The 22,864-nt window shown below is 39.5% G+C and overlaps 2 protein-coding genes across 3 annotated transcripts in view; one reads left to right on the forward strand and one right to left on the reverse strand.

Moving 5' to 3' along the window:
• The window catches only part of LOC144006630 (ras-related protein Rab-6A), a 31,904-nt gene extending 10,354 nt beyond the window's left edge, over positions 1-21,550 (reverse strand). Inside the window, exon 1 of the mRNA XM_077505575.1 lies at positions 21,479-21,550. Within this exon, the coding sequence (XP_077361701.1) occupies positions 21,479-21,512 (34 nt within the window). The 5' untranslated portion in view covers positions 21,513-21,550. The remainder of the gene's footprint in view (positions 1-21,478) is intronic.
• Positions 934-22,100, forward strand: LOC144006627 (gap junction delta-2 protein-like). 2 transcript variants are annotated; one of them, XM_077505562.1, is made up of 3 exons: positions 934-2,136; positions 3,054-3,110; positions 19,914-22,100. In XM_077505562.1, exons 1-3 carry the CDS (start codon positions 2,066-2,068, stop codon positions 20,776-20,778), a joined length of 993 nt encoding a protein of 330 aa, XP_077361688.1. In that variant the 5' UTR covers positions 934-2,065; the 3' UTR covers positions 20,779-22,100. The 2 variants fall into 2 exon arrangements, with proteins under 2 accessions (XP_077361688.1, XP_077361689.1); XM_077505563.1 differs by lacking the exon at positions 3,054-3,110 and having other exon boundaries at positions 941-2,136.
• Positions 22,101-22,864: the final 764 nt, after the last annotated feature.

Below are 22,864 nucleotides of genomic sequence, written 5' to 3' on the forward strand. Positions count from 1 at the left end.
GGCCACCCCTTGTCACTCTCTGGCCACCCTCCTACCTAAGAAAATGTTGGCAACTGTTATTTTTCTTCATATGATTCTGATTATTATTATTATTGATTATTATTATACATTTTTACTATCATTATTTTTATATTATTATTATCCATAAAAAAATCCATCCATCCATTTTCTTGACCGCTTATTCCTCACATTATTATTATTATTATTATTATTATTATTATTATTATTATTATTATAGATATGTTTTAATTTTTATTTATTATAGTATATTATTGTATTTATTTTAGTGCTGTCAAAGTTAAAGCGTTAACTAATTAATTAATCACAAAATAATTATTGCATTAATCATTGTATTGCCACAGATTAATCACACTATTAATATTGACCGCAGATGATCCTTTTTAGCCAACAGTGGATGGTTACATTAAAGGTAGCTGTTGGAGTTTGAGCAATAAACATAACTACATGCATTAAAGTAAAGCATTTAATAAATGTTTACATATGCCGTAGGTCATTTTTTCCCATTTTAAATTATGCAAATAATTAATTGATGAGAAAAAGTAGGATGAGCGTGTGCAGCGGGCAAAAATGTTGGGGAAAAAAAAAGCTTTGTTAAGACAGTGATTAATCGTGATTAATCAAAATTCTACGATGTGATTAATCTGATTAAAAAATGTAATCGTTTGACAGCTCTAATTTATTTAGGATAAAAATCCCCCCGGCTACCCCAATGAAAATTGTGGAAGCAGGGACATAATTCTCCTGAAATCAGTTTCCCCCGGATGAGAGTAGCGGAAGAGTGTGGGAAAGACCACGGAACAAAGGATCGCAGCGATGATGAGACATAATGCAGCGTGAGATCTAGAATCCCTCATTTGTGTCCAGAAGGAGGCATTCTTGCAAGCATAAGGGAGTAAGCACATTTACCAGGGAGGGCGGGAGAGAGGGAGGAGAGAGCGCAGAATTGGGGGGAGTGCACGCTCACAATGTGACAGAGATAAAGCGATTCCATGCACGAGAACGAGCCAGAGGTGGAGAAGGGAGCGCAGAGATGGGGACTGAGCGCTGAGAGCAGAGCTAGTTGGGAAAGATCCGCACAGAAACGTGAGTAAAAAAAAAAAAAAAAGGTGGAGGGAGAAGGAGAGCGGAGGTTAGCGGGAGAGGTGGAGGAGGTGAAGGTGGGGAGGAGGAGGAGGTAGCAGGATGTTAAGATGATGGAGCCCAGAATATAGGCTATACGGGGCAGCGTTTCGCCAGCGCTCTCTGCAGCAGACGTGACTCTGAGCACTGGAGCGTGCCTCAAATTAGCAGGACGGGAGGTCTGCAGAGCCTTGGTTCAGCCTCGCTGGATGCAGCAAGGCAGCTGATTTATTACAAAGGTGGGAACGTGCTCGTGCGTCTATGCACGTGTATGTGTGCAGCTTTTTATGGGTCCTTGTAGCGCTCGGCGCTTTTGGGAGAGACCATTCCTCCAGTCATAAAATGACATTCAGCAGACAGGAGCTGCGTGCGCTGGTGCGGCTCTGCAGTCCTCAGTAGGAAGTAAGAGAGCGGGGCTAGGGGGTGGGGGGGCTTTTGTTTATGCTGCTGTGCGCTGAGGTAAGTGCAAGCAGAAATCTGAAGACGATGCGAGGACGAGGAGAGAGCAGCGCTGGTGGCAGGGAGGCCAGCTGAGGTGCCAGGAGGAGCTCAGGTAGAGCGGAGAACGACGACAGGGTGGAAAAGAGGGTGATCATGCCTGTCAAAGAGTGAGCTATAGCATATGCTGTAGTGCAGAACAGAGTGGTGCGGCAGGGGAGGACAAGCATCGCCGCACAAGGGAGGGAGGGGGCAATCAGATCAGCACCTCACCACCACCGGCAAGAGAATCACAGCACGACTAGCCTGGAGGAAGCGTGAAAAAAAAAAAAAAAAAAATCACCCAAGGCCAGGTGTAGAGGTCAAAATCCAGCTGACAGAGAGAGCACGAGGAGGTGGGGAGGGGTCATAGTGGCCGTGCCCCCTCCGAGGAAAAAAGGTCACCTCCGAGTCCCGCCGCTTGGTCTGATCGCCCTGACGCTTCACCATGGGAGAATGGACCATTTTGGAGAGGCTGCTGGAGGCGGCTGTCCAGCAGCACTCTACTATGATTGGCAGGTAAGAAACGGGTTGATTTTTCAACGGTTTTTGTGTGTACTTGCTGAGGACATCTTGACCCATGTTGTCCTCAAAACTCCATGCCTCCTCATCTTCCCCCTCGCCAGCTTAACCATTAATTAAGGGATAAACAAATCACACATAATCAATAGGAAGCTTAGGGTTAATTCAGAGAGGTTGATACTACCTGATAGCCTAGCTATTGATAGGATAAGGTTTATATCAATAAAGTATTATTGAAGAGAATCAAAAAGAAACACCTGTGCCTCATCTCAGACAGACGTTGAATAGTAGCTTTCATTTTGGAAAAAAAAAAAACAATGCACTATGCATCATCTCTGTGTGATTGACAAAATGAAATAAAGACGACGCTTACATCAAAATTTTACACACATAATCGTCACATAGCACTATGGCGAGCGGAATAAAAGTATGGGAAAATCTCTGTTTTCACATTCCCTATACCCTTCAGCATGTGGGTCAGTGTCACTGCAACACAATAATGACAGAGATGATGTGAGCAGCATTATATGACACCAAACCTCTTGTTGGGCTGGAATCATGATTGGTTTTATGGAGATTTTCCTTCCAACTAAGCCATTTCATAGAGGTTTGCTTGTGGTTGAAAGCACATTATTAAGCAATTAAATCTTCTGGGGTACAACAGATGGAAGGAAAACCTGCAAGGATGCTGACTGGCTTCAATAAAGATGCACTGAGCGAGGTTTTATTGACATGTGATTATATGACCGCAGCTTATGGGGGTTTACCACTAGGAATTAAGCTCCAAATTTCAACTTCTGTGGAGTTCATTTTTCTTGTCCGAGTAACTGCTGAAGAATGGTGAACATGTAGCTAGCGCTAAAAAAGAGCACAAGGGCTAAAACGCCAGTGAATATTGGAATTGCGTTCAACAGGTGGCCGGAAAAAGGAGACCAAAGGGATGTCCGTGTTGCTCTGTTTCTACTGGATTTGTAAGTAGGAAACTGTTTGCTAACATGTTAGTCATGGCTACTTGCTAAGCTAATTGCTAATTGTTGTGATTGTTTTTTTTTTTTTTTTTTTTTTTTAAATGAGTCTTTCCGCCCCCTAGTGGTCAAAACATAAGTCAACCGTGTACAATACGCAGAAAGCCACCTGTAGTTTTTCAGAGGCATGGAGGCAACTCTCAATTTGTCTGCTCCCGCTTTCAAAAGTCATAATGAATACTCTAACAATGTAATGGCTCCCTCTCCTGTGCTTAATTAAGCTATTTGTTGATCATGCACTTCACTGGAAGAACATTAAAATGGTTCCCTGAGTCACCATTGTAATCAGCCTAGAAGCTTTTCTGGCTCAATTTAGAATGGTCCTTTAAGTACTTGTTTTGGTTGTGTTTTTTTTTTTATGATAAGCCATTAGCTTAATAACCCAAAATTACACAAACAGGGTTAAGTGTTAATGTGAAATGGTTAAAACAATCCGGAAGGTGGTTGACACCCTCAGGATTTGAACATCCAGACAGTCCCAAGCAAAGTGATACACGTGGTAAATGTGTTTTGGTTTCACACAGATCGTGTTTGTCCTGCGAGCCTCTCGAGTCGGCCCATGGGGCATTTAGCAGTAACATGAGAGTTTTCCGATGAGGTACCCCGCATTGTTCCTGCCTGTCCATGCAGTTCAAGCTCCGAACATTGTACTCAGGCTAGTCGGATGTAGTTCCTTAAAGATGTCTTTTCTGTTTGCCCTTGCAAACAAAGTGTTTACAACAAACCGAGATATAATATATTGGTCTGAAAGGCCCGAGTTTTAGCAATGCAGTGGAACCTTAACAGGCAAACATGATCCAGTACACAAAACTGGTTTCAAAATAAAGCTTGCCATAGGAAATAGAAAATAACCTGCCGCGATCACAAAATGTTTAAAACTGTTAATGTTAAATTTAAGGCTGTCAAAATTAAAGTGAACTCTGGAGAGTAATTAAAATTCGTTAAAGCGCTAAAAAATTAACTCAGTTAAGTACGTTTTATTTACTTCCTGTTATGGTTTGTACCGTACAGCCAAACTTAGACACTTGCATGAAAATGGCAAACACGGACTATCGGTAGTTTTACTTTCAATTTTACTTGACGTTTGTGATGAGATGAGAAAAAGAAGATGAGAGTCCATTTTGATTGTTTTGTTTAACAGTTTCTATTTAATGATTCTCCATTAATTCCAAGTTTTTTACTCAAGTAATATAGATTACATGCTTTGAAGAAAAAAAAAAGTAGAAGCAGAAACTGTGATCAATTGTGATTAATTAAGGAAAATACTGCGATTAATTAGTCAAAAAATTAATTGTTGACAGCACTAGTTACATTTAATTTTTAAAGGGATACTGGACTCATTGAGCCATTTTCAGCAGTACAAAAATATTTTATCTAGAATTAATGTGGTAACTTCATTATTTTTCATTTATAATTAATACCCTTAAAGGTGTTTTTTTCTACTTGCTGTCGATTGACGATGACATCACCTGTGCTGAGGAAGTAGGTAACGGCCAATCAGGGCTCAGTTTACTCACCACACCCAGAAAACAGGTGAGCTACAGTGATACGTGAACAATAAAAATTAAATAATAAAATAGGGGGGGTCTCTCTATTTTAGGAGGTTCCACTGTATTGAAGTAACAGCCTTGATGCTGTTCTATTATTATTATTATTATTATTATTCAAACTTATTCACCATCTGAGGCTAGATGACAAAACCCGTTAACATTTGAATCCCCAACACTAAGCATGTGTTTGCATGGTCAGGAAATCCATCCGAATTCTATTTTTGGAATTTCCTAGCAAGTTGGAGAATGCTGCTCACCCTCTGGCACAGTCTTAAGCTGTACAGGTGCCTCCAAAATGGAACCCACTCCACACCATAAACATGTGTATGGAGTCCAAATTGTTGCACTGACCTCTGTGGGTTGAAAGGTTCAAGTCTGTTGCACCACTGACCACAGCCAACCCCTCCCAAGTTGGGTGTGGTCAGGAGTGATCTGTTGTTGCACGTGCCAACACGATCAACTGTGATTCACAGTTGCGCATCGTCAAGTGTTATCTTCACACAGTGTGGCCGGAGCATGCAGCAACTGCTTGATGGCAGCACAAAATAGAATGTTGAGCCTGTGTAGCATTTGAAACTTATAAATACATTGCATGTCTGCACTTGTAGCTGAAATGATGCTCCAAAGTACATGACAACAACGTCGTCGCCCATTGGCTGATCATTGTCCTTTGCATGTCAGTCATCTGTTTGGGTGTCCTCTCGCAATATGGCGATGACGTTCCATCATCAGACACCGTGCTGCCATTATGTTTCTTCTTGATTGCAGACTTTAAGATAAACTATGCCTTGAAACTAGAAATAGAAACTAGCATAGGTTGGCTTAATCATAGTCTTGGGAAAGGTTGATGTGAGATTTGCTTCTATGCCTCAGACTAACTGCAGGTGGCTTCCACACGATGACTCATTGCAAGCGTTTCGTGTATTGCCCTTTTAAAGGCCGGTCTCATCTTGTACAATTTGTACATGATTAACCAATGAATGGAATCATAATTGCATTGCAAAGAAGAACGTGTATAGTGGCTCCTCATTCACTGGCTAAAACGATTGTTGTTTTAATTATCATTTGAGATCATTTTAATAAAAGGCAAGGCAACCCATAAAATGTCCTTACAATATGTTACATGCTCCCCCACTCTAAACACAACATACTGATTAATATTGCGCTTGTGGAGTATTGATTAAGCAGCAAATTCCATCAATTTTTATTCATCTCAGAGCGCGGCCATTTTGTCACTTGCTGGCGACTGAAAATGACATCACAGTTGCACAAGGGTCGTGTAATGACATATCACAGCTCATCTTTTTTTCTTCTGAATTTGGTCATGTGAGATGTGTGTGGCAAAATGGCCGCCCCCTGAGATAGATAAAAAATGGGATTTTGTTTCTTAACTCATATTTCACAAGCGTAATATTATTAATCAGAATGCCATGCTTGGACTAGTGGGGCTGCATAGAACATAATATTGTTTAAAAAAAAAAAAATGGGTTGACATCCCCTTTAGTTGCAGTCTACTCATAATTCTTATCAGAGGACTTTAAGGCACATATTAGTTATAATAGCTTGTTTCTCATAAGAAAATAATTACTGAACCATTTTATTGAATCTGAATTGAGTTTTCCAGGATCTTAAAAACAAATTATTCTTTGATACCATTTTCCTCTTAGAGCAGCAGCGAGTGAAATTACGGCCAGCAGCAAAAGATAAAAAACTGGGAGGGAAACGGAACATTTCGTTTTATGACGGAATCATTGTACTACAGCTGTTTATAAAATTCATGCTTTGTCGTCCTGTAGGCATCAGCAATTTATATTAGCCTGAGTAATAAATAGTTTATTTTGCAAATATAACTGTGAGGTAATGGATAGAAACTGCTGGAAAAGGGAAAGCGTCCTTGTAAAAAAAAAATATATATCACAACGGGAGTCATACGCTTAACTACACAAAAGGACGAACAAATGTTCTCTCCAAAAGCGATACATGCAAACAAAATAATTAAATATGAAGGACATCCAGCCACAAGCTGACCACACGCAACTCGCACTCAGGCTGATACTGTAAACGTCCTTGACTCACATACAGCATTATTTCTTTTAAAAGGAATTATCCAGGCATATGCGTAACCATATTTCCTGCTTGACATGACGTGCTCAGATTTTCTTGAGACCACAGGTGTGCGTGCGTGTGTGTGTGTGTCGCTGTCTAGCGTGAAAGCACGAAGCCTTGGGGCTGCACCAACAAATCAGAGGTGTACACCTTGCAGGTAGAGCGGAAGGAAGGAAGGAATTTGATGCATTTTGCTCTCCACTGCAATGCTGCAGGGCCGGAGCCAAAGACAAGTGGAGCGAGAAAAGAGGCAAAGATAATGGAGGAGGAGTGATCCTGGGAAGATAAAATCCTAAATATTGCTGGATGGGAAGAGAGGAAAGGGCAAAAAAAAAAAAAAAAGTTTCAAAACAGCTCACAAAGTCAGCATAAGCTCTGTTTATTATAAGTTTTTTAATTTTCACATTCCTCTGCACGGAATTTAGTACTGCAGTGCTATTTAGAGAAAAATGACATGCAATATTCACCATCTACGCAGACACAGCAATGCAGCTTTGGCTGAATAAACAGCACCTTTAATAAGCAGCAGAGGATCTTCAAATGAACGATGTAGCTTTTTAAAAGCGCGTCTTCATACATTTCCAAAGCCACAGCTGTTCGAAATAATTCCAATGAAAAATTTACACAACCACGTGTACATTTCCAGATTTGCTTTTCTTCATGGTGACTAATTTCTACCTCAAGTGAAAAATGTAATGTAAATATGACATTTAAAAATTACAGGAAAATTATTTGGCACGTGTTATAAGCTGCAATAGATGTCATGTGCTTTATAAAAAAAATTTAAGTAGACTTGACCAGCCTTGTGTTGAGCTGCATTTCGAGCATCTTGTTTCTCTACTTCTTACATTAACAGACACAATCAGTGCTAAAAAATAAATGCAGTGTAAATCCTATAGTCAAAAGAATTAAAAAATAGGCACACTACTAGCTAGGTATCATTAGCTTAAAAGTATAGATGCTCACTCCAACAAGAAACAAGAGAAAGAATACAAATGTAACAAGCATGTGTGTAGTGTATGTATTTGCTAACACATCTATAGCGTATCGTTAGCCTAATAGCATAGTTGCACATTTGAACATTTTCAGGGAACAAGAACAAGAACACAATTTTAACAAGCATGGGTGTATTTGTTAACAGTTTAAAATTACTTGGGCAGTTATCCTATTAGGCTAATGATACTTAGCTTCCTTCATAGTGTACCTTCCATATCTATTGTCTACCGTATCGTTAGCCTATAATAGCGTCGTTGCCCAAGTCACATTTGAACATTTTCAGGGAACAGGAAAAATTTAATAATTTTAACAAGCATGTTAGTGTTTAATTTTATTTTTTTAGATTTGGTAACAGCTGAAATTGACTTTGGCAATTATGCTATTAGGCTAATGATGCCTAGCTACCAACACACTGTACGTACCATGCAGTATCTACCGTATTGTTAGCCTAATAGTATAGTTGTCAAAATTGTATTTGAATTTTATGGAAATCAAAGCAAAAAAAAAAACAGTTTTAAAAAGTGCATATTTTTATTGATTGGGAGACAATCAGTTAAAACTGTTAAAAGTTAAAACTGACTATGGCAATAATGCTATTACGCTAACAATTTCTACCTACCTACCTTCTTACTAGGCGTTGAAACTATTAGTTGACGAGTTAACTCTACAATGACAAATAACATCAACATAACAGTGAGATCATAGAAATAATGGAAATAATTGACCAAAATAAGACCTATAGAATGCAAAATACAGTGTGCAAGTCAATCCTCAAATCCAAAAATAGAAAAGGAGAAATGCTTTTTTTTTTTCTTTTTTTTTTAAAGCCTGTCAAGTAGTATTACGGATTTTATGACAAAATCTGATCCAAAATCCAAATTGTATTTCACTGCTTTCACAATCAAACACAATTTGACCAAAATATTATTCAAAAGATTTACATGCCTTTTTGTGTTGGCTCTAAAGGGAAAGCAAAGATTGTGCATGGCCTTTTAAATAGTTGCCTGCTGCAGTAGTTATTTGCATTCTAGCTGCCTCTTAGCCTAAATAGGTCAAGATATCCAGCAGGGGGAGGTACCCTACTTTGACAAGAGCTTCCCAAATTCTCCCAAAATAATCAGACACAGGACCACTCTCATTTATGGGCAGTTGAGTATCATTTCTCATCAGCTTCCATGATAGAAATCCGCAATGTCAACATTTGATTAGTGATCCATCATTCTATGATGACTTGAAGCTGATTGCTCTTTTAGATTAAACTATTTGTCTGCACATCGGAGGGGTTGTCATTAGATTATTTGCGCAGCAATCCGCGGCGTTGACTGCAATTGATTTTGCTGTTTAATGGCGGCTTTTCCTGATAAAGCTGAGGTCGGCGTTCACTCGCTGAAGGATATTATTCATCCCAGTAACATATTGATGGACGGCGTAAGTTCCCAGAGTATGTGTCACTGTTTTGCGTGGCTGTGCTCTATGCAGAAGTTTCTGTCCCTTTTTTTTCCGTCAGATACTGACACAGCCGGTAAAGCAAATCATCTGTCTACTTCATGTTTGTTTTCCCTAACTTTGTATTTTAAAACTAGTTATCCATCAATTTAATGTATAATTATGGAGAGCTGATTATCAATTTATGTCTTCACAGTGATAACGGCCCTCTGAGGGAAACCATAATGTGGCCCGCAACAAAAATGAGTCTGACACTTTCTGAAGATGTTTTATGAACTATTTATAAGTCCCGAGGCCTGTTTTACATTTAAATTCTCAATCAAGATCAATTTATTGGATGGTTGAACTTGAACCAGGACGGTAAAGTGCTTCTTCATTTGTGCAGATTTCTCTTTAGTAGCAATTATTCCTCCAATCAGCCCTCATTAACATCACATAAAGCGAGAGCAGTGTTTTGTATGGATATCTTAATATCAATGTTGATAAACTGTTGACCCGGGCTTACGCATACGCTGAGCAAAGCATTTAAGCCACACTCCTGTCTTTCTTTCTTTCCTGGTAAAATGCCGAGCAGAATGACCGCAATGCGTCCCATTGTGAGAAGCATGAAGCACTTTAGGGGAAAGAGTGTGAGTTGCGGTTCAGCTCATGAATGATGACATGGGTCTGCAGAGGAGGCCGCACGAGAGCAGAGAGAGGACAGACAGGCTCAATGGGCCATCCTGCCACTTATTGTGTCATACACTCTGTTTGATCATCATATATCAGCAAAGACAACACAGAAGGCCGTAGGCCAAGGATAGCCATCAATCAAGTCTCTCCATCACGACAGGATGGGTGCAATCAATTTAATTTGATCCGTAACCCTTACACTTGATGCACTTTCCAGATTTAATTAATAATTATTAATATTAATTAAATATTATATTAATATAAAATATAATATTGTATAAATGTATTAATTCATATATATTCATATATTTTACATAATATACATTATGATATAATATAATAATTTATTTATATTTATATTTTAATATATATATTAATATTAATATTATTTAATATTAATAAATAATTCAATAATTATCACAGATATAAATAAATTTTTAAAAAGTTTTCCATTTTCATTTTGAGCAAGAAAAATATCCACCATTTCGGCTTAACTAGCTATAAAATCAATATAAGATACATATTTAAAAAAAAAAAAAAAAATCTACACACCCCTGTTCAATTGCCAACTTTTTCTGATATTAAAACAATTAGACCAAGGAAAATCATTTAAAAACTTTTTTCAGCAAAAATGTGGCCAATAAATTGTACAACTTGTGATTTTTTTTCTTTTCAAGAGGGGAAGTCAAAATAAACAATTAAAATAATGAGGTTGCACAAGTCTGCACACCCGCCTATAACTAGTATGTGGCTGTGTTCATAATTAACAATCAAAGTCACACTCATCTTAAATGCGAGTCACTCAGATTAACCCAAAAATAAACTTCAGCTGATCTAGTCGACTTTATATGGCATTATTTTGTGCTCTCTAGCAGAAGCCTGAAGGATTTCCTGTAACACAGAGTTCCACATGTGGGAGTTCTTGTAGTGTTCCAGTGAAATCAAGGTTGAACATTTTGGCCAAAACATCAAACGATACTTTTGGCACAAACATAAACCCGCTCATCACTAAAAGAACACAACATACACGGTGGTGGCAGCAACATGATTTGGGGCTGTTTTACTTCAGCTGGAACTGTGACCTAAACACTGTGGATGAAATTATGAAAAGTTCCAAATAGCAGTAAAAAAAAAAACAAAAACAAAAAAAAACAACAAAAAAAACTTAAGGATTATGATACTGTAGAAAACAAGCAAAAACCAAACATGTCAGAAAAAGCCTACTAGACCATCCGAACTTCATTTTGGGTTAATCAGAGGCACGTTGAATGTAATTGGTTAAATCTGCACAGCTACATCGCTGATTATAAGAGGGTGTGCACACTTGTGCAACCTCATTGTCTTTGTTGTTAAATTCACCTCTCAAAAACATTAAAGTGGTGGCGTGTGGTCTAATGGTGTAAAAAGTTATCTTTTATATCGCAAAAAGCTGCCATTTGAACAGGGGTGTGTCGACTTTTTACAAGTACTGTTTATTCTCGATATATGAAAATTGAATTTTTTTAATTACTTCTTTAAAAAAAATATTCAAAAATCTGAATAAGAAAAATAATAATCATTTTGTTTGGTACCACACAAGATTGTGTGCGTGAGCGTGATAACATAACAGTATAATAATTTGCTATAGCAGTTTTCTAATGTGCAAAATGCATTTTCACTTACATTGAGTGATAGCCCTAATCAAAACTATGATATGCTATTACATGCATGAGATGTTAGTCTTACATTGCCTCTGACGTGACACTTAAGGATGCATTAAAGTACAATATATCAATGCTCGGATATTAATGACAGTTCTATACTGTAGTTATGCTGAACTTAGCACACTGCACTTGAGACCATGCAAAACCTCGGTGGTGATCATATTTTTCACGACAGAGAAGCTGTCGTGACTGCAAACACTGGAAAGCAATAAGATTCATGGTGGTTTCAGGAACTGCGTTTCCATGCAGTCAGCAAAAATGCTCTGGTTCATTCATTGGAAACCTTCAGAGAGAATTAATTTTTTTTCTGCCAGTAAAGGAAGAAAGATGGAAAGAGCATTATAGATGAAAGGGTGATGGGAAAAGAGGAAGGCAGCATCATCCTCAGAATAATCTGCTCTTGTTTTGCTCAACTCCCTTCAACTAATGGCGGGTCAGTTTCTCAATTACAGAAATGCGTTGTTTCCCTGGAAGAGCGATTATCACGTTTCTCCACAGTCCACGGTACTTATAAACCATTTAGGTTTTAATCGCTCGGTTAAAAATATGCTGATTGAACTTGGTGAACCTGCTTTGGTGAGCGCACACTTCAAATCATAATTCACGGTGCTGTTTAGTGGACCCTCAGGCGGCCTGCCCGCCATAAATTCCAAACTATTAAAGCGCTTCCAAAGCGGAGTTGTGGGGGAATGAGTGGCAGTAGGATAGAAATGTCTGCACAGTCATCATTAAGCGGCCTAATTTCTCTGCCTGCTGAAAGTCTTTATTCATTACAGCAATCGGTGGAGCTTATTATTGAGAGCGTATGGGTGGGATAAATCTTTTCACTCAAGGCCTTCCTGCACAGATTATTCCTCACCCTGCAGATAAGGCTGGCTGCACTCTATTTATCCCGACGGATTTGTTTAGAATCAACTTGTCCCATAGGAAATCATGGAAACACTGCAGAAAAAAGCTGTTCTAATTGTCACACTGTCACTATCATGAAACCTCATATGACTGTACAGGCAATTTTTTTTTTTTGGTCATACAAGTATTTCACATATCATGCAATCTTACTGTATGTGTCACATACAGTATAAAAAACAGTTAAGCTCTGAGAAACATGAAAGCCATTTGAAACTTGACCAAACTTATTAAACCTATTTTACATTATGTACGTGCTCGTCTGTTTCACTAAATAACGGTAAAAAAAGTTTGAATATCATTTTTTTTTCAATAGTCCATACCAATAAGGCCTTTTATTGTGGGCAGTCTAGGACACACCTGTGCAATTACCAACATGCTACATTTATGAGGTACTTTGTGGATGGATTATCTCTGCAAAGAAAAAAAAAATCCTCACCAATACAGATTTGTTCAAAAATATTTTTGAAAAATTGAATTAAAATTAAAACAGAAAAACTGTTTGAATTCAGCTCATGAAAAAAAAAAAAAATGCAACCCAATGCTGGCTTCAACCGACCGAGACAATGCTGATTTATTTATACGCAACCAATTGGGTTGTGGATTTGACCCAGCTCGTTGGGTCGAGATTTTGATCCAACAAAAGATAAAAACTAACCATACTGGTGACTAAAAGCTACCAATAAATGGGTTACCAGTTTATCAGTATAGCTGTGGTTAAAAATAATACTAACTTTACATTTTCTAAGAAGCAGAAGAAACTTTCCCCTGTCAGGGGTCCACTTTAAAAACAGTTAAAAACAGCACAAAACGAGCCATAAAATCGGGTCCTTTTGTATAAAACAACCCCTCTAAATTGAAGTCAAATTGTAGTGAATCGGTCATCCCCCCCGATTTTTTTTTTTTTTTTACCCAAAAATCAATTGTTTTTCGAGTGCACAGTAAGTCACTCGCATGATGGTGGCATGACATGTTTGGAACAATTTTTTTTACACCGGATGCTCTGGTACAACCCACTGATTTTTATCCAGGCTTAAATTGACTTCATCTTCAGAACACAAGAAAATCATGTCCAAAATAGGAACCAAAACTTTTCAACTCTTTAGTCAGCCCAAATCCAATCTTCAAGCCAATCAGCTGGGTCAAAATAGTCCTTAAAAACAGTTTGGTAAAAAAAAATAACACAATTTAGATCCACTACCTGGTCAATTTCATCCAACTTCCTGGGTTATTTTGCACAAAACAACCCCCCCAAAAAACGGATCATTTTGTACAAAACAACACCACAAATTGGTTCCTTTTGTTTAAAAAAAAAGAAAAGATGACCAACAAAGTTGGGTCCCTTCTTGACCCAATTTGGGTCATTTTTAACCCAATTGTTTCTAGTATGTAAATAGCCCAACTTTGGTTAAAAGTAACCCAATCTGCTCAAAATCCATTACTACCCAGAAAGTAGGTTACACAGTGTTTTTTTTTCTGTCTTTCTTTCTTTTTTTTTCTTTTTTTTTTTCTCAGTGTGAAACGTGTAATCTAAGGTGACTTAATTCAATGTAATTATATTATGTAGCCTACATATTTCTAATCCTGTTTGACGGATAAGTATTTTTTTATTTTATTTTTTACACAGACTCACATTTCATTCATCTACTCATTCAGGGTGTAGTCGGCCCAGGACAGACTCTAGCCCGTCATGACCCTAAACAGGATACAAAAAAAAAATGGATGGGCCACCTCAGGGGAGTTTGATTGTATATGCAGCGTGTGTGTACTGAGAGAGAGAGAAAATATGTGTGCATTTTTTATTTTATTTTTTTTTAATACATCTGCTGTCATGCTGCAGGCTCTTGTCGTCCCTAGGGGCTTGGCGGCAGCAGCTGCCTTATGAATGAATGTGCGTGAGTGTGTTTTGAAGCCTGTGGGTGAGTCCAGTCAACACACCAGTGGCGGAGAATCTAATGTCACACAGGATGGTCTGCTGCCCATTAATCAGTATGCTTCATTTTGTCTTCTCATATTCTTCACATCAAACTTGGGATCTTCGATACCACTTTTTTTCAGACCGATACCGATACTCAGACCCTCAGTACTCACCGATACCAACTGCCGATACCAGTAGTACATTTTGATAAATAAATAAAAAATCACTAAAAGATATTTTTAAACAAATATATTTCCTTTAATTTTGACAAAAAAAACAAACAAACAGCACAGTCACTCTTCAATAGTCTTAACACTCAAAATAAAACACAAAAATGCTCTTTTAGTTTAAGATTCACAATTTTGAAGTATTTCCAAACTGGTGAAGTTTTGGTGAAAAACTGCTGCAAGCTAGCGCCACTTACAGGCAAGGAGGACTCACTTCACGTCTTCCCCCTCTGCCATCGCTCGCTTGTACTCGTCTGCGTCACGAGTACTCGAGTACTTGAAAAAAGGCTGGTATCGGCCCGATACCGATACCTGGTATCGGTACTCGCCCATCCCTACATCAAATGATACAATTTATTGCCCACGTTGACATCAGCCGGCTACAACGGCTACAAATGCTAAATACGAATAAATAGCATCCATGCAGGTCATCGAAACGCCGATCCGCTTTCAAATGTTATTGAAGCTGTGGCACCCCGTCGTCCAAAAAGTAATGATTACTGAAAAGACGCCCTCGGGAAGGTGGGCAGCTGCTGTTACTGATGCGATGAGCACTGACTGAAAACAAAACAAAAAAACACTCACCGTACACGCCGCATGCCACAAGGTGTAACAATGAAGAACCCACATATTCACATTTCTCCTTTACATAATTTTAAACTGTGTGCTGGACTAGAAATCTATTTCAGGGACAGGTGTGGTGATTTCAGAACCTTCTGCAGGTTCATAGCTCGGGGCGGTACTGGCCCAATGTGCTCCAAAGCACACGATTGGCGCTGTGCGGCACTAAAACACTGATGTTTGCAGATAACCTTCCTTCATTCCTTTCTGCTAATGCAGCATTCTGCCATGTGCTGATTATCCTGTTAGCCAGCAGAGGAGTGCACATATTGACACACGCACGCAAGCACTCACAAGACAAACAAACACAGCACAACACCCAATATGATCATTGGCGCAGAAACTATTAATGATACAGCAATAAATACCTGCAGTACAATGTTCAGAAAATATGATTTCGAAACTAGGAAGGTTTGAGTGGAATTTATGAATTTCTTAAGTGAGAGCAGCAGGGTAAGGCACATTTAGAGTATTGGGCCATTCACACCTTTGGAAAATTTTGAGTCTTCAATTAACCTAGCGTGTATTTTCATGAATACAACGTTAATATTTTTTCCAGAATTAATTTGATAACATCATTAGTTTTCATGTACAATTAATACCTTTAAAAACCCATTTTAACAGTTGCAGTCGACTGGAAATGACATCACAGCTGCTCAGAGATCAGGCTCAGACCAATCACCGCTCACCTGTTTTCTGAGTTTAGTCATGTGATGTTCGCAAACTGAGCCATGATTGGTCGTTACCTGAGCCCGGAGCACACGTGATGTCATTTTCAGTGGACAGCAAGTGGCAAAATATGTTGACAAATAATGAAGTTACTAAATTAATTAAAGACAAAATATAAACTTTTTACTGCTGAAAATGGCTTATTTTTACAATAATGTTTTATGAGCCCCCACAAGTCTAAACACGGCCTTCTGAGTAATATTGTATTTGTGGAATATGACCAAAATCCACCAGTTTTTATTCATTTCAGGAGGCGGCCATTTTGCTACTTGTTAACTGAAAATGACATCACAGTTGCTCAATCTCACCTAACGACCAATCACAGCTCAGTTTGCAAATGTCACATGATCAAACTCAGAAAACAGGTCAACTGTGATTGGATGTTACCTGAGCCTTGAGCAACCGTGATGTCATTTTCAGTCGACAGCAAGTGGCAAAATGGCCGCCCCCTGAGATGGATAGGGTGCCATTTTGTGATGGAAGATATTTACAGTACACCCATTTTTTTTCTCTTTTTATTTGAAAAAAAGAGAAGATTTTGCTTTGAGAAAAACATGAAACAAAAAAAGAAAAACTGGAGCTACATTATTTTCTTTCTACAATAATCAATCAATCATGTTAGACTAAATATGGAGAAACTGTCATTTGTAATGTAATGTCATATTTTGAATCTGATACGTATTCATGATTAACCGTCAGCAAAACATTTAACAACAATTTAAAATAAATTAAATAGACCACTCTCACTACGTGGGAACTAAAGTAATGTAAATAAAGTAATAACAATAAAAACTGACTAGAAAGGATAGTGTCAATCTCCAACTGGCAGTGAATAAGTGCTACTTTCCTACAACTGCATAAAAAATATGTCATATATATATATATGAGCATATAGTATATGATTTACCTCCTTGATGACGAAAACTATCAACCTTTTGATTCGACCCGAAGCCTGCATTACGACAACTTTAAATTGAATTTATGGCGGTCCAAAGGTGCAGCTGAGCTTTATTGTGTTCTCGGCGCTCATGGAGTGAAAGTCAGTGTAGCGTACGCACTCGCAGCTGCTGCATCACAGACGGCCAGGCACGTTTGCCATTTTGCACGAGTCACACACATGGCTGACTCTCCCTCATTGTCTCGGTTCTCGTGTCTGCGTCTCGCGTTAGAAGGAAACATTCTTGGCATGCGCTCGCAGGTGGAGCACGACTCTATTTTAAACCTCTTTCACGCTAACGACATGAGGTTTTTTTTGTCGCTTTCAGCTGCTTCCACTAAGACACTTCAAGAAGTTTTTCTTAAGTGGTGTATTTGGTACAAGGGCCTTCAGTGGGGATGACATGACTGGAATGCCACCACTGGCTAGAAACCATCAACATTATCCAAAAACTGTCGCCACTTTCATCATCTGGAGTTATTCAGAATGAGTGTTTATCAAGTTACAAGACTAAAACATTACAAATATAAATAAAATACATCAAACAGAGATGCTGATTGTTACAACAGTTTTCTTCTAATATTTAGCCCAAAATTCCATCCTACGTCTCTAACAACAATATTTACATTTGAGGAATACAGCATGTTGAGCTTATATAAACCTTTTTTTTTTCTCACCCCGCTCAAACATCTCCCATTTTAGCAGTTGCTTTGGAAACAGGCCTTCAAATGCAAGGGTAGCCTCATAAATACAGTGGACATCATTTGACAAATTATTAGGTATGCTGGCACGATTTAAAGTGGAAGTCAATCCATTTTTTTTTATTTTTTTTTTTTTTTTTTAACAATAATACGTCCTATGCAGCCCCACTAGTCTAAACACGTTTTTCTGTTTAATATTGCGTTAGTGCAATATGAATTAAGCAGCAAAATCCAGCCGTTTTTATCCATCTCAGGGGGCGGCCATTTTGCCACTTGCTGTCGACTGAAGGTGACATCAACGTTGCTCAGGACTCAGGCAACGGGCTGTGATTGGTTGTTAATCCAACGGCTATAACGTTCCAACAATAATGTTAATGCGACTGGTAACTAATGCTGGCTAACTTACTAGCTCATAGCATAGAGCCATAGTAGCCGCTGTAACTGTGTGTCAAGTTGTTTTTTCATCAAAAAGATGAGAAAATTTGACACGAAATAGTTTTAGAGCCGAAAAGGTTCAATAAAAACTGCTAACAAAAAAAATATATACATACAGGGGTAAAATGGCTGTCCTGACTAAAACTAGACTAAAATGTTGACAGTTTTTGTTGACTAAAACTAGACGAATAAAACTGCATTTTCTTGGACTAAAATAAAGACTAAAATGCTAGATTTATAGTCGACTAAAAATGGACTAAATAAAAATGAGATGAGGTTGACTAAGCGTGATAAAAACTAACAAGCGTGACTGAAATTGAACTAAAATTAAAAGACTACATTTAAAAATGGCAGACAAAATAAACACTGCTTCCAATCAACGTGAGTCTATGTTCTATAGTAGCCCCACTCGTGTAAACATGATATTCAGATTAATATTGTGTTAAATAAAGCCGTAAAATCCAACTGTTTGTATCCTTCTCAGGGGGCAGCCATTTTGTGTGCTTGCTGTCAACTGAAAATGGCAACACAGGTGTCAGGCTCAGGTGTCAGGAAATGACCAATCACATGATCAAACACAGAACACATGTAAGCCGTGATTGGTTGTTTACCTGAGCCCTGAGCAACTGTGATGTAATAGCAGGAGACAAAATGGCCGCCCCATGGGGTGGATAAAAATGGGTGGATTTTGCACTTGTATTGGAAGTACTTTAAAACTGAGCAGGTGTACCAATTGTTGTGGTTGTTGAATATACCAGCTAATAATGTGAATGTGCACACACATAAAGTATGTCATTGTATTTACAGTCGTTGGTCCATGCAGCCTGTAGCCAGCTCTCATTGATCTCCCTTCCAATCCCTTTCCCTGCCTAGAGACAAGTGCGTTCTAAGTAATTGGCTCCTCCACACAGGAAGTATGCACATCCACTGCATTTTGGCAGCGGGCACCCCGTGAAGTGCGGGCGCTCGCTGCTCATTACAAAGCGCTGACAGTGCAATCCTAAAGGCCCATTCCTCCTCTGCAGTGGCCAAGTTGGATCAACACCAGTGGATAATATTTAGTGTTTAGGATGACAAACAGCAAGCGGTTTAAGCATATGTGTAGGTTTACACACTGATATCAATTGTGAGTGTGAGTCACTCTACTTACTGGCATCCTCTCATGTTTAGTGCAGTTTAGTGAACTTGTGAGCTTGCATGCAATAATACATGAAATGCGATCATTTTCAGCAAAGCTGAAGTTGCTCACACACACACTCAGCCCCTTCCAACCTAAGAAAATGAGCTGTTGGCACTCTTTGACTTCATAAGGTGCGGACACACCACAGCATCGCCTCTGCTGACTAAACGCACACCCACTTTTTCTGAGACCTCCGTGGGATAGTGAGAAAAGTAGCCTTTATCAGTAAACATTCTGTCTTAATGAATTCAAAGTAATCAATTATCCTTCACATTTGCACACACACTTAAAATCCCACAAAGGCTCTGGCTGACACTTGTGTAAACTACAAGTAAACGTTTTGCACTATTGAACCTAACTGAACGAAAAGTATAGTGGTTAGTGTGCTCGCTCTGTAAGCAGCAGGTCCCATGTTCAAGACCAGCTCAGGCTTTTTTTTCCCTCTCCTTGTTCTTTCCCTCCTCTCCTCCTCCTGCACGATTTCTTGCGAATATATTTCGAATATTTCATAAAAAATTATAGTTAACTGTTGGAAGGGCTTTTAAGGGTTCCTCTGTATCCACACACTTAAATGTCTGCATTAAAGAATGACCTTCCCCTTCCTGTTGTGTTTCCTCTGCAGGATCCTGCTAACTGTGGTGGTGATTTTCCGCATCCTGATAGTTGGCATAGTGGGCGAGAAGGTGTACGAGGATGAGCAAATCATGTTCATCTGCAACACCATGCAGCCCGGCTGCAATCAGGCCTGTTACGACAAAGCCTTCCCCATCTCGCACATCCGGTACTGGGTCTTTCAGATCATCTTGGTGTGCACGCCCAGCCTGTGCTTCATCACCTACTCGGTCCACCAGTCGGCCAAAGCTCGGGACCGCAGCTACTCCCTGCTGCACCCTTACATGGACCACCACGGTCACGGTCACCACGGCCGCCATCACGACCATCACGCTCGCAAGCTTCACTCCCGCAACATCAACGGCATCCTGGTGCACCCCGACAGCAGTAAAGAGGATCACGACTGCCTGGAGGTCAAGGAGATCCCCAACGGACCTCGAGGGCTCCCTCCGACGCACAAGAGCGCCAAAGTGCGGCGGCAAGAAGGGATCTCTCGTTTCTACGTCATCCAGGTGGTCTTCCGCAACGCCCTGGAGATCGGTTTCCTGGCGGGCCAGTACTTCCTGTACGGCTTCAACGTGCCGGGGATGTTCGAGTGCGACCGCTACCCGTGCGTCAAGGAGGTGGAGTGCTACGTGTCTCGCCCCACGGAAAAGACCGTCTTTCTGGTCTTCATGTTCGCGGTCAGCGGCATTTGCGTGGTGCTCAACCTGGCCGAGCTCAACCACCTCGGCTGGCGCAAGATAAAGACGGCCATCCGCGGCGTGCAGGCCCGGCGGAAGTCCATCTGCGAAGTGCGCAAGAAGGACGTCTCCCACCTGTCTCAGGCCCCCAACCTGGGCAGGACCCAGTCCAGCGAGTCGGCCTACGTCTGACAGAGGCTTCCCCGCCTGGGGCCTCGAGGACATGTGACATTTTGGAGGAGAAGTTTTCCCCTTGGACCTGGACCTCCAAAGAGCATTCGGGTACAAAAGGTCACCACTGTATTATGACTTGGAGCACATGTCAGAGAAGAAGAACCAGCTTTGGTGCTGCTTAAGCTCCGCCCTGAAACTGATGGAGCGTTCCACTCGGCCTAGGTGACACTAGGTGCCTTTCAAGAACCCAACAGACACAAATGAGCAATTTCAATAAAATAATGTAAAGGTAGTTTGAAATTGCATTGAGGAATGCCCCTCGTTACTTGCCTTTGTTGTAGCTCATAAATACGGTAATCTTGTTTTCCCAAGATGTGCACATATGCAAAAGATGCATACGCATGAGTGGAGAGGAAAAAAAAGCCAATCGCTCATTTGAGTGGAAAAATTGAATTTGAAGATGCTGAGAGAGACTCATACATCTCATCGCCACTCAGCGGACAAGCGCTTCACTTTTTAAACACAACTCCACACTCAATATAAGAGCACCGACTATCAATGTGCAAACCGTTTTTCTGATCAACGCTTCACGTTTCAAACACACTGACGTCGCCTTTCCTGCTTCTGCCAGTAATTTGGCAACATTTTTGGTGCTGTGCTACCGCAACGCGCCGAGTCAGTAAAACAAACGTGCACTGATGATCAGTCCCGCACTTACCTCCAAGCGCTGTGTTACACACCTCAGTGCTCATGATGTCCGCAATGCTGGGCCTTTACTTTCAAGAGCAACCTGGTAAAAAAAGAAAAAAAAAAAAAAAGTGTTTCAACTGTGTTCGACAATTCAACAGTAAAATATACAGTTGTCAACTTGTCATACATTTTAAGCTTTTTAGCGCCGTTTTTTTTAAAAGGTACTGTACATATTTGGCATCTAGGAATTAATCATTATCACTTGGATTTGGAAACACGATTTAAGGTGGTGAAGAAGATGAATTCTAGCTTTAAAAATATGTATTATCAATGTGCTCTGTTCAGCCTTCATCCTTCCAATAGAAACGTTCCGACGAGTGTTCCTCCCCCACCCCATGGACTGAAAAAGGCATGTTAAAGAAGCATAAATAGAATGGATAGGTCATGACATTTAACTTAAGAAGACTTTTATTTATTTGCATCCTGCTCCTGTGAATTGTACTCAGCATGCGTTATGATATTAAGAGATACATAGCCCTCCCATCATGGGAACATTGAAAGTGAATATTTGAAAGGCTCCCGAACTGCAGCAATAATATTAATATATAATATGTGAAAAGAAAACAAGTCAATAAATTATTATGCAAACAGCTTCCTTGTCCGTCCATCCATCATCCTTATTGCTTATCCTTCACAGGGTCACAGTCAGCTGGTGTTCAATTAAATACGTGACTGATTATCACTGGAGGAAAAATGCAAAATGGGCAAAATGAGGTGTGTGCAAAGTAATCTAAGGTGAAAAGGCTAATTACGTTGATCCACAAGGCGCGAGGATGAACCGACTGCCGGCTTACGCATCTGTCAATCAATGTCAACTCAAGACGAAGATGCAGCGTGTCACCATGCAGACGCTTTTCAAAAATCATCTGCTGTTTATTCTAGCATTTACATATGCTAATTAATTCCTTCTGGCGCAATTTGAACTGCCACGTCATCCAGTGTAGTATCTTGTTGTAGGTAGGCTATATAAAAGTAAATCAAGGTATGTAGTAAAAATGTAATAAAATGTGAAAATAGAAGTTAACTGCTGTATAACAAAGATAAAATCAAATGAAAATACTTCCTCTTTAATGTGGTGTAATATAAGTAGGAATGTTCAATACCACTTTTTTTTTCCAGAATGATACCAGTGCAAGTACTCAACTCTTGAGTAGTCACTGATACAAAACCAAGTACTAACGCTGCTTTTACTTTTGATACATAAAACAATTAAAGACCTATATATTCCAACATAGAATTTTTCCTTAAAATAACATTAAATGAATGCCAATTTTCTATTCTTCTAATTTTTGATCGGAAAACAGCAACCCTCAGCTGTCGTGGTGAGTACAGATACTTTGAAGTGACGCCTGGT

This window comes from Festucalex cinctus, chromosome 18 (genome assembly GCF_051991245.1).
Source record: "Festucalex cinctus isolate MCC-2025b chromosome 18, RoL_Fcin_1.0, whole genome shotgun sequence".
In the NCBI taxonomy this organism is placed as follows: domain Eukaryota; kingdom Metazoa; phylum Chordata; class Actinopteri; order Syngnathiformes; family Syngnathidae; genus Festucalex; species Festucalex cinctus.

Coding starts and splice junctions, on each gene's coding strand:
- LOC144006627 (XM_077505562.1), top strand. CDS start 2,066: ATGGGAGAATGGACCATTTTGGAGAGGCTGCTGGAGGCGGCTGTCCAG. Junction 2,137..3,053: donor CACTCTACTATGATTGGCAG/GTAAGAAACGGG, acceptor TGCGTTCAACAG/GTGGCCGGAAAAAGGAGACC. Junction 3,111..19,913: donor GCTCTGTTTCTACTGGATTT/GTAAGTAGGAAA, acceptor TTTCCTCTGCAG/GATCCTGCTAACTGTGGTGG.